This window comes from Pseudochaenichthys georgianus, chromosome 18 (genome assembly GCF_902827115.2).
Source record: "Pseudochaenichthys georgianus chromosome 18, fPseGeo1.2, whole genome shotgun sequence".
NCBI lineage: Eukaryota > Metazoa > Chordata > Actinopteri > Perciformes > Channichthyidae > Pseudochaenichthys > Pseudochaenichthys georgianus.
The window spans coordinates 20,244,126-20,259,185 of NC_047520.1; the positions used below are offsets into that span (position 1 = coordinate 20,244,126).

Genomic DNA, 15,060 nt, shown 5'->3' on the forward strand with positions numbered 1-15,060 from the left:
TGGAAATTAAGCATCTTTCTCTCAAAGTTGCAATAGATGAATGAAAAAACCCACAGAGCAAGCCTGAAAATCGACGACTTCAGAATCACACTTGAGTGAAGATAATAAAATATAAATAATAAATATGTTTATAAGTATTCAGTCAAAACGATTTTTGTAAGAACATATTTTGACAAGTAATTCATCTCATTAAAATATCTAATGTTAGTAACTATTAAAGAAACAATCGGGACCATTTTGTTTTAATGTAGTTTTACCATTGTAACTGCTGTGCAGACATACTGATAAAATAGGGCTTCTATAATTACCTTAAATAAACTCACTAAGAGGAAGTAAAGTCTCCTGGTTTGTGACAAGATCAACAGATAGTCACTCAGAGGGGGGTACTGTTTCTTTTAAAATACATATAGCCTATGCCACTATTTACATGTACGACGCTCTTCCCGTCAAGAATTTGAATAGACTCATTTTTAATCACACACGTCTTCCTGTCCCGAACATAATAAAACACTTCACTGAACATAAAAACATAAAAGTCAACTGAGTGTCACTTGCAATGACAGCGTTGTGTTTTTATTGTATGAACCTTATACATTAAAAATGGTTGTTGAATATATCAATATTATTATGAATATGGATAGTGGCTGTGGCTGATGTAAACACAGCTGAGAGCTGCCGTTTCATTCAGACTGTTTAAAAATCGGTAACAACGGACTATTTTTCTTAGCGGATGCATGTCAATTTAAATTAATACATACAACTATTTTTTAAATCAATAAAAACATTTTCTAAATCCATAAAAGCATTTCAATTGATATTGGGAGTCATGTCGTTACTTTGTTGAGAATGTGGCCATGTGTAATAAGCGGGATAATGTGCAGCGACTTGGTCATTATGGGGAAAAGAACACCCTTCAGGCTGATCAAGATCTGCTTTCATGTCAATTCGTTTTTGGAGCCGGTGGGCTTCCTGATGTATTTGTACAGCAGTTGTGGACTAAACAACATTATTTTGTTAAATAAAAACATGGTGATGTTTTGTAAATGGTTACATGTCTCTTATTTAGCACAGAGTATGATCCTATCCGTGACATATGGATCTTAACAATGATCCACTATACAGTAGTACCAGACATAGGCTACATCTACCGTACTGTATCAGACTTTATTTCACATGAGCTCCAGTGTGGAACCCCACTGCACCCCCTGGTGGATCAATGATCCATTGCAGCTGGCTTCATTATAATTACATGTATTTATCAAGGGGGCGGTCTCAAGTCACGCTGGAGGTTTTCCTTTGAGCGAGGGCAGACCCCGTGCCGGCCCTCGCATTTCAAACTGTCTGAAATGAGGTGCTACATCTGTATAGAACAAACAATGGATGTATTTTATGAACATTTATCCATGCTGAAAGTAGATTTAGATGTGTTAGGAGTGAGATAGAGATTATAATCTAATATTTGCATCCAATGAAGCATTTCATGAAGTCTGTTGATGATCAGAGGCTATTGTTGGGGCTGCATAAACATTTTTTTATTTTTGTTTTGTAGGCAGACCACTCAGAGAGTTAAACTTGGGCCTGCGACCATAGTTTTACTGTATTTTGTTTTGAAAATCCACAGCGGAGGTTTGTGTCGTACTACATGTGGTGTATTTTGCATATCTCTCAGTAGCCAACGGTCTGTGAGTCTTTTGGCTCGGACATAAACTCTGTCTACATTTCATAAGAGGTGTAAAACCTGAGAGCATTTTAAATCGCATTTGAACTAAATGCTTATATAATCTGTAGTTGTATTTGTATTTGTATGTGAACGAGGCAATGTAGAGAAGGTTAAGCTGTCATTATTAGGCTGTAATTTGTTATATATTGTTGGAATGGTAAGCAGGCCTATTGTTTTTGGATATTTGTTGAGTCTTTTTATTGGTTAAGTGGCCCTTGGTATGAAAAAGTTTGAGAAACACTGCGCTACTGGATTATCAAAGGGGGAGCCTCGCTGCAGGGAAATTATACAGATGGCTAGTCCGCCCCTGAAACATTTATATGCACACGTTATTATTAATAATAATTTTAAAAAAAATTGATTAAAATGTTTTATTTTTATTTCCAATTTTTATTTTGTAATCATCTCGCGACCCCCACTCGGGGTCTCGCGACCCCCACTTTGGGAACCCCTGCTCTACCCCATCTTACCTCAAGTATGTCGATGAGGACATTCTCCTCTGGCTGCTTGGTGCTGCGAACATTTTCTAGGACAATGGAGTAGTAGACGCCATGGGGGTCAGACTGGTACAAGTTATATGTGTCTGTCTGGTACCACTCCTGGAGGGCGAGGAAGACCTGGTCCTCGTCAGTACTCACTATCTGAACATCCTGGGGGAAAAGATTGAGGAAAAAAAGGAGACGTGTGGGTTAAGAAGGGAGAATATTTTCTGAATCACTGGTTGGGAACTAAAGAAAAATACAGGCCAGAGAACAGCAAATTAATTACATTGAAGACACAAAAATAAAATGAATTGCGCAAACAGGACAAATTAAAAACAGTCAAATAAAATGTGCCGATTTTACATAAAGGTGAGCAAGAAAGACAAGTAAAGGGTTAAGTAGAGAAGAAAATAAAGCAACAAGCGGTTACAGGTGGGGGTAAATAATGGAAAAGTGGTATTAAAAAAAGCAAAGGAGATAATGGGTACAGCAGTAAAATAAGCACATTTGGATTCATAGAAAAGTTGACAGTAACTCACTTTGAGCCAGAGAACATAATCTGATTAATGCAGAGCTACAGTTATACAAACAAATTGGAGGAGATAGTGATTTACCCACTGCAAAACTGTCTTTGGCAGCTTAGAAAACTTGTTAGGTGTTCTTGTCAAAACTTGTGAGCATCCAATGCAAATGGCTCCATCACTCATGAGACTGTAACTGCGGCGCAAGGAGCGAGTCAGCACTTTCGCTAAGTTAGTGATTACATTAACATAACATTTTAAAGCCATAAATAAAATAAAGCCATCAGAGCGCAAGGGGAAAGTGCCCAAGAAAGAGTGTCTATGATCATTGACACTGCCGTTTTGCCCAGAAAAAACCCTAGAGCTTAAACATAGTTTGATTTATGGTTATGTCTCAGTGTAAGAGTTGAAAATTGTGAGATGATTTTCATACATACTGTTTTCTAATTCACCCAGGAATCTGTGTTACCAGAAAGACAATTCTGCAACAACTTAAAAAAAAGGAAGGTAGCTTTTCAATTTACTTCTGAAGAGCTACAGAACGTGGCCAAGCCAAGTATTAGAGGTAACAGATGTATTATTGTGGCATGGGGCAAACACGTTCTCAGAACTAGTCTTAACTTTGTATGGAACACAAAACTAAAAACATCAAAATAGGCATAAACCTTTCCTCTTTGTATAATGTAAGGCCAACAATGTCAAGAGAACTAGTAAGAAGGCTGAAAAGAAAATTCTCCCATGATGCTACAGGCTGCCACTATGGCCTACCAGTTTCCGCCCTTACTCCCAACATCTTATTCTTCTGCCTAATGAAGGTAAACAAATTAAAAATCTATCAAAGTTGAATAGGAAATTATGCTACAACAAAACCCAACCACTTACAGTTCCCATCTGCCTATGTATTTTATTTTTCTTTAAATGCTTGCTGGGCTTACAGTTTGCACCTTAAAAGTACATGTTGAACAGATTTGAATGTTATACTAGTCTCTTTGAAATATATAAGCCCAATACTCAGGATTATAATGAATGGCAGATGAAAGAAGCTTTTCGAGGCACTCCGTAAAACGACGTTTCAAAAAAATCAACTTCACTGGACGGATTTGGTTGGGACAGGGAAAAGACGGAATTTATTCAAAGAAGTTGTAAAGAGATTTGTAAACTATGGCATATCATATGCTACACATTATGTTACACTGTTTGAATGATTTTATGAGTCTAAAGCAGTTTATCAAATTTGTATGTGTACTGTACCATGAGGAATCTTCAAAAGGAGTATTCGTTTTTATTTCACTCTGTCAAGGGCTCATTGCATTGGTACAATATGGTCTCAAAAAGATATACAATGCAGGTCGGCTTCCAAAAATTATCCAAGGAACAGATATCTTTATTTTTCAAGGCAATATGTATTTAAATGACCGATCATCAGGTTCTATGAACAGAAACTCAATTTCAGCATCTCTGTTCGGTGAAAGTGTACACATTGTAGGAGTAGTTCAAAGAGGACAAAGCAGTACAAGCGTTGGAAAAGTCTGCAATCCAATAATTGGACAACATGTCGTATCAAAATGAAAGAGAACACTTTGTTTTGAACTGGTGCCAGAGTTTAAAATTGGAAAATGTAGGACGATGCCGGCAACAAGGAAAAACTGCTGAGCAAAACAAATTGAAAATGTAGTTTGAACTCTTGGACACCAGTATTATCTGGTCCATTTCTGGAGTCAGTGGCATTTATCCAGGGCTTTTACATTACACAATAGCTAAAGGAGCTACACTTTGCATGATAAGGGCAAGAGAAAGACAAATGGTCATGGGAAATCTCCGCATCTGGCATGCCTAGCTATGTGTTCTGAAAATGCCACCCAACCGAAAATGCCACCTGTATTTTACCCCCCAGCTGAAATCATGACTAGAAATCTCTACCAGCATTCCTCTTATCGGTGCTGCATCACTGAATGCCCTCTAAAACAAACATCTTCCATCCATCTCTGTCAGGAGCAGCAGGGCCAGAGACACCCCAGAGACAGCTACTGCTGGGAGTGAAATATCAGAGATCTTGAGATCTATAGGCTGCACAAGCTAAGGGAATCTGTCAAACTTCCCTTGACCTAAACTCAGCATGGTGTTCACAACTCTACATTAGAAAGGCAAGGACATAAATAAATGATGAGAGGGTGAAGGGGGAAAGGGAAACCGTCTGAGTGCAGATACTCTTGACAAAACTGTCAGTAACTTATAAAAGGTATAAACGAAACAGAAGACTTAATGAAAATAACCAATGTGATTTGTCAGCTGTAAAGTATACACACAGTAGCATGTCTAGTAGGGGTGTTGAAATTAATAGTTTCTATGATGCATCGTGATGCGGACGTGGACGACTCTGAATCGATGCAGGGACAGAACATAAACGAATATTGCATAGTAACGTTGCTTCCTGATCTTCCGGCCGCAGCTGGACAATGACAGTTTTTTGTTTCTGTCACACAAATATCAAATCGGTCGGTGACGCAGAGATCAGGGAACAGAAGTGATAGCAGCACAGCGACACCACACACGGAGCAGTCTGCTTTATCCACCAACACCAGCACCAGTCCAGAACCAACAGCAGAAGGACCCGCTTGAGTCAGTCCGTGTCGCTGCGGCTCAGAGACACAAATCGATTTATGATTTTGAAAAACACGTGTTGTCGTCATGTCAGGTTTTTGGTGGATTTAATTCAATCTTGGATTGCAGAGTATGAATGTCCTCTTGCTATTTTCAGACGATACGTGTGCAAAGTTTGTGAAGGCAGGAGGAAAGCTTCCGCGATCACCGTCTCCTCTGTTCCTCCAAACCTAATGAGTGACAGGCTGATAGTAACATGATAGAAACTTTATTATTCACTTAATCACTGATTGAGATATAATGAAGCTAACTTAATCTCCTACAATCATGGGATTTATGTAACAGTAAGACAGAGAATGTAAGTGTGCACCCACGTTGTTGTTTTTATATGCTGTTGTAAATACTCCAGTTTTCTGCTGTGTTCAGACTCAAGTCTTGTTTGTGATGGCACATTCAGGACATTCAGTGTCCTTTTTTGAGCAGAAGACCGTTTCTAGAAGCTGCAGCTAGACTGCAGAAGTATTAGTTTTTGAGGTTGGAACAACTTCACACACAGATATGGGGAGGCTAACGGCCCCTACACACGGCGGCGTGCGTTACCGCTTGGCGGTGGGCGTGTCTTGAGCTTGGGGAATCAACGCGAGCAGCCCGACCAACAACCAACCACATGAATGTCCCGCCCCGGACATACAAAGCAAAGCGTTCATGCTACATCCATGCTGGCTAAATATACTGTCTATGCTTGCTAGCTGTCCATTCAAACGAAATACACTGGATATAAACTCCCCAAACAAGCGAAAACCTACCAGTTTCCCCCACTGTCTCTGCCACCTCCCTCCATGCCTGGCTCCTCCGGTTTGTATCCCTGTATGTTCCCTAGCGCCACGATCATTTTCTCCTCCTTTTGTTGACATATGGGAAATAACTGCTGTCTGGCTCTCCCAACATACACCCGGTTTGATTGGCTACTGCTTGTACTGTCAGATTTACATACGAGGGATTTGATTGGCTGACGCCTCCGTCGAGGCGGCAAAAGTAGAACATTGCTCTACTTTTGCAGCGAGCACCTCGAGAGAAGCTACGCTTTACTACCAGAATGCAGTTCGGCGAATCGTGACGTCACCCCATTCAAAGTGAATGGGTTGAAGCGGCAACGCACGCCGCCGTGTGTAGGGGCCACTGGTAAATGGACTGTACTTATATAGGGCTTTATCCAGTCTTTAAGACCCCTCAAAGCGCTTTACATGTCGTTCACCCATTCACACCCATTCATACAGAGCAGTGTATATTACTCTAGGAACTAACACGCATACACATTCACACACCGTTGGCCATGCCATTGGGAGCAACTCAGGGTTAAGTATCTTGCCCAAGGATACATCGACATGTTGACTGCATGGGCTGGGATCGAACCCACAACCTTCTGGTGGAAAGAAGGTTGTGTCGCAGCCACAGTCGCCCTTAGACCTATACAATTGGTTTACTTTGGATTATAATTGAATGTCAAGACATTTATGTTATTGATTTCTGACGCACTTTCTAAATAATAAAAAGGGAGTTCATATTTATCTTACTCCATGTAATCATTGATGAAAAATAAGCCATGTGCAGTAGTATAGAAAATTGAGGGTGCAACGCATTGTTATGCATCGGGATGTCGAATCGAAGACAGGATAATAGTAATCGAATCGTGAGACCAGTGAAGATGCACAGCCCTAATGTCTAGTAGGTGTACCCTCGAGAATGAAAGGAGACACTGGAGCTGCTACAGCAGAGCGTGAAGGTCAATCAAAGAAAGCATCAGGTGAAAGGTTTGAACCGATGTTGCAGCACAGTACAGCAGGTTTAAAACATCCTGTGTTTCTTTTTAACAAATTGTGTTGTGTTAACCTGTTAAGCCCTGAGCCTGTTTTCTTATAGTGAAAACCACCCTTGAATGATGGGATAGTAGACTAAAAGCTTTAGGAATCCAAACTATAACATATAATAAGTACCCTGTATCAAGATTGATGCAAAACAAGTGACATTTGACCTTTTTAGAGAGGTTTAGCAAAAGAAAAACCACTTCTGGGGTCATTTGGGTGGATTTGCCATATCTCTGGCCCCCTCGGTCAATTTTGATGATTGACACCTCTTTTGAACCGTTAGAGCCAATAGAATCAAGGGGAAGTTCCTAAAATCCATCTAAACATTACCATTGAGGAGTGAGAGTGATGCGCACGCAGTTTGCCCAAAACCGGAAGCTGGGTTGTAGCTCTCATAGCAGCTAATATGAAATCTCCATTTTTGACAAAAATTGAATGATGGATTATAAGTAATCATTTCAAAGTGACACAGACACATTGGATTAGCCTTCAGCAGCGTTTTTTTATCGTTGTAATGCCATTGAACACAACTTTTGATCATAAAACAGCAAAGGTAAGACATATTTGCCGTTTTGGCTCAGTAAAGCTACGTTGTGTGTTGTCTGGGTTTGCCTTCGCTGCCCTGAGTTTTGGTCGCACAGTGATGATACTAATACCTCTAGAATCTGCGGAATCTCAGCTGTCATCTGATATATTGTTTGTGCAGATCCGATAAGTAATACAATATTGCTATAGTGAGTTGTGTGCTAAGACACTTAGTGCTAATTCATAGGCTTGGTATTACTCTTGTGTTTTGTTTAGCTAAAAATGGTTCATATCGTCAGTTAGATGAGTTTCTTCCCGTTAAGTGGGTATGAAAAAAAAGGTTAATGAAGTAAGTAAATGTGCTGTTTACTTTGTCTGTTTTTTATGTCTGACATATGACCACTGTATTTATACACATACATGTATGTTTTTGGAGACAGGATAGCAGGGGAAAGTTGATTGAAACCAAAACAGAATAATAGCAATCTTTGATATTCATTTGGATTTATTGTCTTGTCATTTGCCTTGTTGTTAGACCTACTTCCCTTTGAACTTACTTGCTTACATCAACTTATGATGTCCCAAAACGCAGATGTTTTTTTAAATTATTCAACATGTAATTGCAGTTATTGCAACTTGATTAAGTTAGCGTGATATTCATTTCTTTATTGGTAATGTATGGACAACATTGCAGCGCACTATTTATAGCAACAATTCCTAATGGGAGGCGCATATCACCACCAGGAACAAAAAAAGTCACTATATTGATTGTGTGTTAAGAGACAGGCCAAATATTTACCCATACAAATGTACCCAACACTCTATCAAGTGTTTTAGTTTCCTAACTTCAATCAAATTGTATTAATCACCCGAAATATCATTATTCTGAATTTAAACATTTCAAATCCACATATTGGCATATTCTGATTGGAAGGATAGTGCATGGACGTATAATAAGAACTGGATACAGCGTCGGAGGCGGGGTCTCCTTCTCTCCTATGAGAGCTGCTCATTGGCGCATGAGGACAAAATGGCCCAACTTTTGAGAAAGTGAAGCGTCACAGATTACCCATCATGCCTAGCTGTCACAGCAGAAGAACCCGTATGTGCGCTCACAGAGCATGCGCCCCTTAAGCCCCGCCCCCCGGGCTCCCACTCTCGGCTCAGTAGAATGAATGGAGACAGAAAATAAATCTAGATTCGGCTTTTAGTGCATTTTACAACTTTAAGGACCGAATGATTCTCATAAGGGCTATAAAATAGTTCATACTGGGTAGTTTATTCAGTTTAAAAAAACTATCCGCTGATTTACAGACGTCTCTTTCTGGGCCCAGTGAGGTCACGGACTGATACGGAAATTGTAGTACCGCCGTTTGGACATAACGAATATTTTCATCAGAGTTCGGTGCACTTCCTCGGGGCTTGGGATAGTGGGGGCAGCAAAGAGGGGACCTAAGCTAACACAAATACAACCCAAGGACACTACCACTTCCTGTCTGCTGCTGGTCGCTTTCTATTTTTGCAGGAAAATAAGGCTCCGGCTAACCCAGCGACACGACTGTGCAGCTCAAACGTGAAGAGTTTCTTTCTGATTTCATAAAAAAAAGGCCAGATTACCAAGAGCGGTCAGCTGTGACAGTTATTTTTGGAGTTTGATACGTAATAATTCTGCACTGGCACTTGTACAGAGCACAGCCTTGCTTATCATTTTGAAACTGACAGCCATATGACATTTAATCTTCTATCTCTAGGGTCTCTAATATTCTGTTAACCCATAAACACATTAGGTGATGTGAGTTCCTTTTTTTGCTCTCATAAAAAGGAGGAATTTTAACATTTCCAAGTTGATTTGCGATTAGTAAAAATGTGCACTGGCAGGCGTACACAAGGTTTTACAAATCTGAATATTTATTTGATGCATGTACATTTTTTATATTGAATGTTTAAAAACATTTAGTGTGGATTCTATGCAGTGTTCTATAAATAAAGCCGTGGGTGTACACAAAGTGAACTGAAGATTTGGAACAGCCTGACATTTTTTTTTTCTTTTGTATCACTTGAGTAGGACATTTTAGCTGGCTCACTGAAACCCCTGCACTTGTTTGAAATCAAAGGTGATTGCATCCTGGGTGAAAGACAACAGAAGAGGATGGCAATAGAACAACAAGGGAAAATAGTGGCTGTGATTTCGCAGCCATGCCAGCTGTATGCATGTGTCCCTGCATGAGAATATGTGTGTGTGTGTGTGTGTGTGTGTGTGTGTGTGTGTGTGTGTGTGTGTGTGTGTGTGTGTGTGTGTGTGTGTGTGTGTGTGTGTGTGTGTGGTTAATCCATAACTCAGGTCAGGTCTCACAGGACAGAGGCAAACTGCTTTCTCTGATGGCCTCTGCATTTTTCATCCTCAAGCCTTTCAATTATTCACAGTGGAAACACATGGTGCATGGTGAAACAGTCCCTCTCTCACACACACACACACACACACACACACACACACACACACACACACACACACACACACACACACACACACACACACACACACACACACACACACACACACACACACACACACACACACACACACACACACACACACACACACACACACACACACACACACACACACACACACACACACACACACACACACACACATTCCCTTCCTCTCCTCTATGCGTCTCTCACTCCATCCCTCTTTTCCTTCTCTATTTCTTTCCCCTGTCCCCCGTCTGTGTTGCTCAACCTAAAAGCTTTGCAATGTGTGACCTATCTGCTCACCCAAGTAAGAGGACACATGTAAGGAGAAGGAGACAAGACACACACACATTCACAAGTTCATGCAGAAGCTGGTTTCTTCCACGGACTAGCTGCCACATCTAATGCAATTGATCTGTATTGTCTCCAGTTGTTGGACAGAGAAATACAGTGTGTGTGTGTGTGTGTGTGTGTGTGTGTGTGTGTGTGTGTGTGTGTGTGTGTGTGTGTGTGTGTGTGTGTGTGTGTGTGTGTGTGTGTGTGTGTGTGTGTGTGTGTGTGTGTGTGTGTGTGTGTGTGTGTGTGTGTGTGTGTGTGTGTGTGATTCAATCCCACTCACCTTCCTCGAGGATCACTGAGTACTGTAGCCGAAGTAGTCAACAATTGAGGCATAAGATCTCTGTAAGTGGTTGGATTGAGCTAAAGTAATTCTATACAGTTCCTGGAGAGTGCATGTGTGGAAAACACCATCCACACAGTCCTCTCAGACAGGGTGTAAATAGCACTGATTGTCTTCTCTTAGTTTAAGGAGGAAAAATACATTCAATCAGCGCAGCTCAATAGCACTCAGGCAGGTGCCACGCGAAAACGGCCCCCCGAGCCTCCGACGCTGACAGCGAAGGTTCCTTGAACTGTATCGGAGTGGAGCTCATTTATCGTCTTTGTCTATGTCAGGGAGACGTAAAGCGACTGGATCAATCCTCAGTGGTGAATATTTTATGCGAGCTATCGTGTATCAGGCCAGGAACCAGGATGCACTTGGGTACTTACATCTGACACCGACAGCCAAGTGGAACATAATTGGTTATAGAGTTGGTTTCAGTGACGGGAAAATTATTTCACGTTCAACTGCATGTATTGGTAGATTGGGAACGTGTTAAAGTTAAGTGAAGATGTTAAGGTCAAACAGAAAACTCTTTATGGGCAACTAGTCAAACCCATCACTTGGTCCTCTTTCAGTTTGAGCATATGAAGCTTTGTAAAATCAAAGTTGGAACTAAACGGTGAAACTTTAGAGAGGGTAACTGTTTCGAGAGAGCATATTCTTTACTATGTAAGTCAAGATATTTTTTCGGTCCGCCGCTATTAGACAGGAAACCGGAGCAAGAGGGAGGGTTATGACATGCAACACAGGTCTATGACTCTCATCGAAGTAGGGACAATGCGGGTTTGTGGTATATATCCGTGGCTAGTTCATTTTGACTTGCAAGTGAATATATAACCAGTGTTGTTTTGTTCAGTGTAGACACTGTCGTCACAACACAGACGCGTGAGCGCCCCTCACAGAGGTATCTATTGTTACAAACAGCTCTAACTAAAAGTGAAGATTTCTAATTTCATTCTCTCGAATAAACAGATTGACATAATTTGTAAAAACTAGACCTTTTTGGATAAATCATTTCAGACTAGGGAATCAGGTACAAGTGGATAACACCATATATGATAAACCTATTCAATCCACATTGACATCGACCTCCACAACAGTCCAATACATTGTGAGTCATACTTTCTTTGCCAACAATTCAATGATAAATACTGTAATTGTTTATGAGAAGTATACACGTGCTTATTCATGCAGTGAGTACATTGTTCCCATACCATAAGAGCTCCATAATTCCATAGTAAAACTAGAAACCTTGTTTAGTTAAGCAGTGACAGAAGACTAACTTTGTTGTGCTTTACCTTTGGCAAGGCGTACTTGGGGAACCTCATCTGGACAAACTCGTTGCGCCGATAGGAAACATAGTGCTTGGTGCGATTCCCTGTGGTGACCTGGAAAAAAGACATAAAGACAGAGAATTAAAAAACTAATATTTTAATTGAAGCAGATATTAAACATACAGTATTTGTGTTTAAATAAGTGACTGAATCCAAGGCTTTGGAACATGCAATTTCAAGTAAAACTTTAAGGCAATGTTTTCAGGAAAGAGAGAGAACAAATACATCTAAACAAAACGAAGCATTCAACATCCAGCAATGTGCAGCCGGTGGAGTCAAGGTGCACAGTTTACCATATGCTGTGGGTGACTCACACCGTGCTGAAAAGTAAAACTCCCCCGCTCGGCACAGACCTTGGCATACACTACACAAACTGGGATCTGTGGGTAAAAGGCTGAGTCATGCGATCCCTTTCCTCTCCCCCGACTACCACCAAACACTTCCCTTCCTGAGCCGGCCGATCATAAAAAGCTCACCAGGCACCGAGCTTGAATACCCAAACAGCCGAGGCTACGTTACGTTAGCTCGGTGAAAGAGACAGTGACTTAAACAGGAGTTGAACGCATCATATCTCAAGTGATGGGCTCAGACGCATGCATTACACTTTCTGAAACACACTTCCTGTCGCTGTTTGGCTCTTTGGAAAGTGAGCTAAAACTTTTACATTTCAAAATCTGATGGAGAACTTTGTATTCAAAGCTTTTTCTTTTACTCTCCCGCTTTCAGAATATCATTTTCTCGATCGTGTATGTTCAGATTTGAGATGTTATTACAGCCATCATTTCTATTTTGAAGAAGCAGACCGGCAGCGCTTTTGCTAAATGCTGTACACTGATGAAAGACTGATGAAACAAAGATGTAATGTTCTTTTTAATATGAGCCCCTTAAGGAAACGCCATTAAGAAATTACCTTCTACAGAGTATGTATGAATTAGCCAAGGCTAACACTGCACTTTTAGCCCGGACTGCTTTTTTTCTGTACTGCTTCAACATCTGATAACCACCTTAAGGCCCTGGAAAATGTGTATTTTAGGGCTGTCAAACGATTAAAACTTTTAATCAGATTAATCACAGCTTAATCGCCATTCGAACTATGTCCGAAATATGCAATTTATTTATGTATATTGTTGTGGGAATGGAAAGATTTAAATGAAAGAAGGCGGATATATCCATTTAACATACAGTAGCCTATGTATGTAGCCTATGTTTATTATAACATTGTTCTGTGTGTCAAAATGAAAGACAGCCCACACACCTATCAATCATCAAACCGTGGGGTCTTAATTCATTACGTGTTTATTTCTATCAACGGAGGAGTAGGCTACTTCAGGAAAGTCGAGAGAGGATGGGGGGGCTAGTGGAGTACTTTGTGACCACAGAGTGTGAACGTTGTGGTCAGCTGTTTTAGCGCAGTTCTCCAGTGAAGGGGGGAGTCTCCCTCCGCAGCCGGTTGGCGTAGTTTTGGCACAGTTCCGTTGTACAGACCGACGTTAACAGCAGCCCTGTCTGTGCACACGGAGACCGACTCTGTCGTCCGGTGATCTACCGCCTTCTGGAAAAGCTTCACAAGTACGTCGGTACGCAAATGCGCTTTGTGACACAAGTGCTGGTACGCATTTCAGATTACGCACATAACCTGCGTACCAGTTATGTGCACCCCTGTACTACAGCAAAAGTATTCTCCGTCGGGACTTCCTGCAACAACACCACGCCGTTATCTTGATTCTGATTGGCCAGAAGACATTATCAAAGATGTTCTATTGAGAAGACGATCACTACGTGACAAAAGTTTTCAAAACCGTTTCTGGTCTTCGGTATTTCCAGACAAGTGACTGCTGATATCAATCTTACTAACTGCTCTCTGTGCAATTTACTACGCGAGTTGGTGGACTTTATTTTGCTTACTTTAACATCATTTTTCATGGTGGGGTTAAGCCATTTCTTGGTATGGGTGTAGCCTACCCCAGCCATACCCTGGCGCTACCACTGGAGGGATGTATGGGGCGGGCCATTCTGCACATGTGTTAAATGCGTTAAATATTTTAAGTAACGCAATTCATTCAGAAAATTAATTACCGTCGTTAACGCGATAATTTTGACAGCATTAGTATAAATATAAATATATGTGCATTTCTGTCAAGGGTGCAGGTTCGGTTGCATAAATTGGTGTGGAAACAAGAACTCGAAAGAATTTCAATTCAAACGGGCTATCTTTTTCCTGCATAAATACATCCATATTCATGTCATCAAGTAATAGCACGTTATACTGTAAATGGTTATTATAAGAGGAGACTAGAGGCTCAAGGCACATTAGCAAAACAAACACAAATCATTTGACAAGATAATATAATCCATCCAATAAAATGGATCATATCTGTTGTTCTGTTGAATCAATTTCTATGCTTTTTAAAAACTCTCCATCGTACAACCATGTTAAAGAAGTGCAATTCTAAATTGGTAAGAAGTTTAGAATCAATATTGCAGAACTTTTTTCAAAGCAGGGTGTTTTGATGGACCTGTAGCACATCCAAGAGGTTATGTAATATAAACTCTGATGTATTTGTATAATATCCTGTGAGTTGTATAGGGGTGGAATACTAATCCACTGGAGTACTTTTAAACACCACCTAAAGATTGCTCTCTGCCGTCAAACTATATTGTCTTAAAAAAAGCCAGATTTTAAGGGAATACTGGTTATAAATAGATGTTTAATTCCAGATAAGTGCCTGCATTTCTTTCTCTCAGAAAATTGGAATTGTAAAGTGATAAGGTCATACTTAGTGGAAATGATGTCATGTTTCTCTGTCCATAAATGTGTCCTACATTTTATATCAGTAACACAGGAGGTACTAAAAGGATAATCCTATGGATAA

The 15,060-nt window shown here is 40.5% G+C and overlaps 1 protein-coding gene across 5 annotated transcripts in view; it reads right to left on the bottom strand.

The window, feature by feature from the left end:
- The window catches only part of sorcs2 (sortilin-related VPS10 domain containing receptor 2), a 323,412-nt gene that overhangs the window by 29,703 nt on the left and 278,649 nt on the right, over positions 1-15,060 (bottom strand). For all 5 annotated transcript variants that reach the window (XM_034105584.1, XM_034105583.1, XM_034105582.1 and 2 more), the window contains exons 8-9: positions 12,152-12,241; positions 2,191-2,370 (exon numbers count right to left, since the gene is read on the bottom strand). In XM_034105584.1, coding sequence (XP_033961475.1) covers positions 2,191-2,370; positions 12,152-12,241 — 270 coding nt within the window. The remainder of the gene's footprint in view (positions 1-2,190; positions 2,371-12,151; positions 12,242-15,060) is intronic.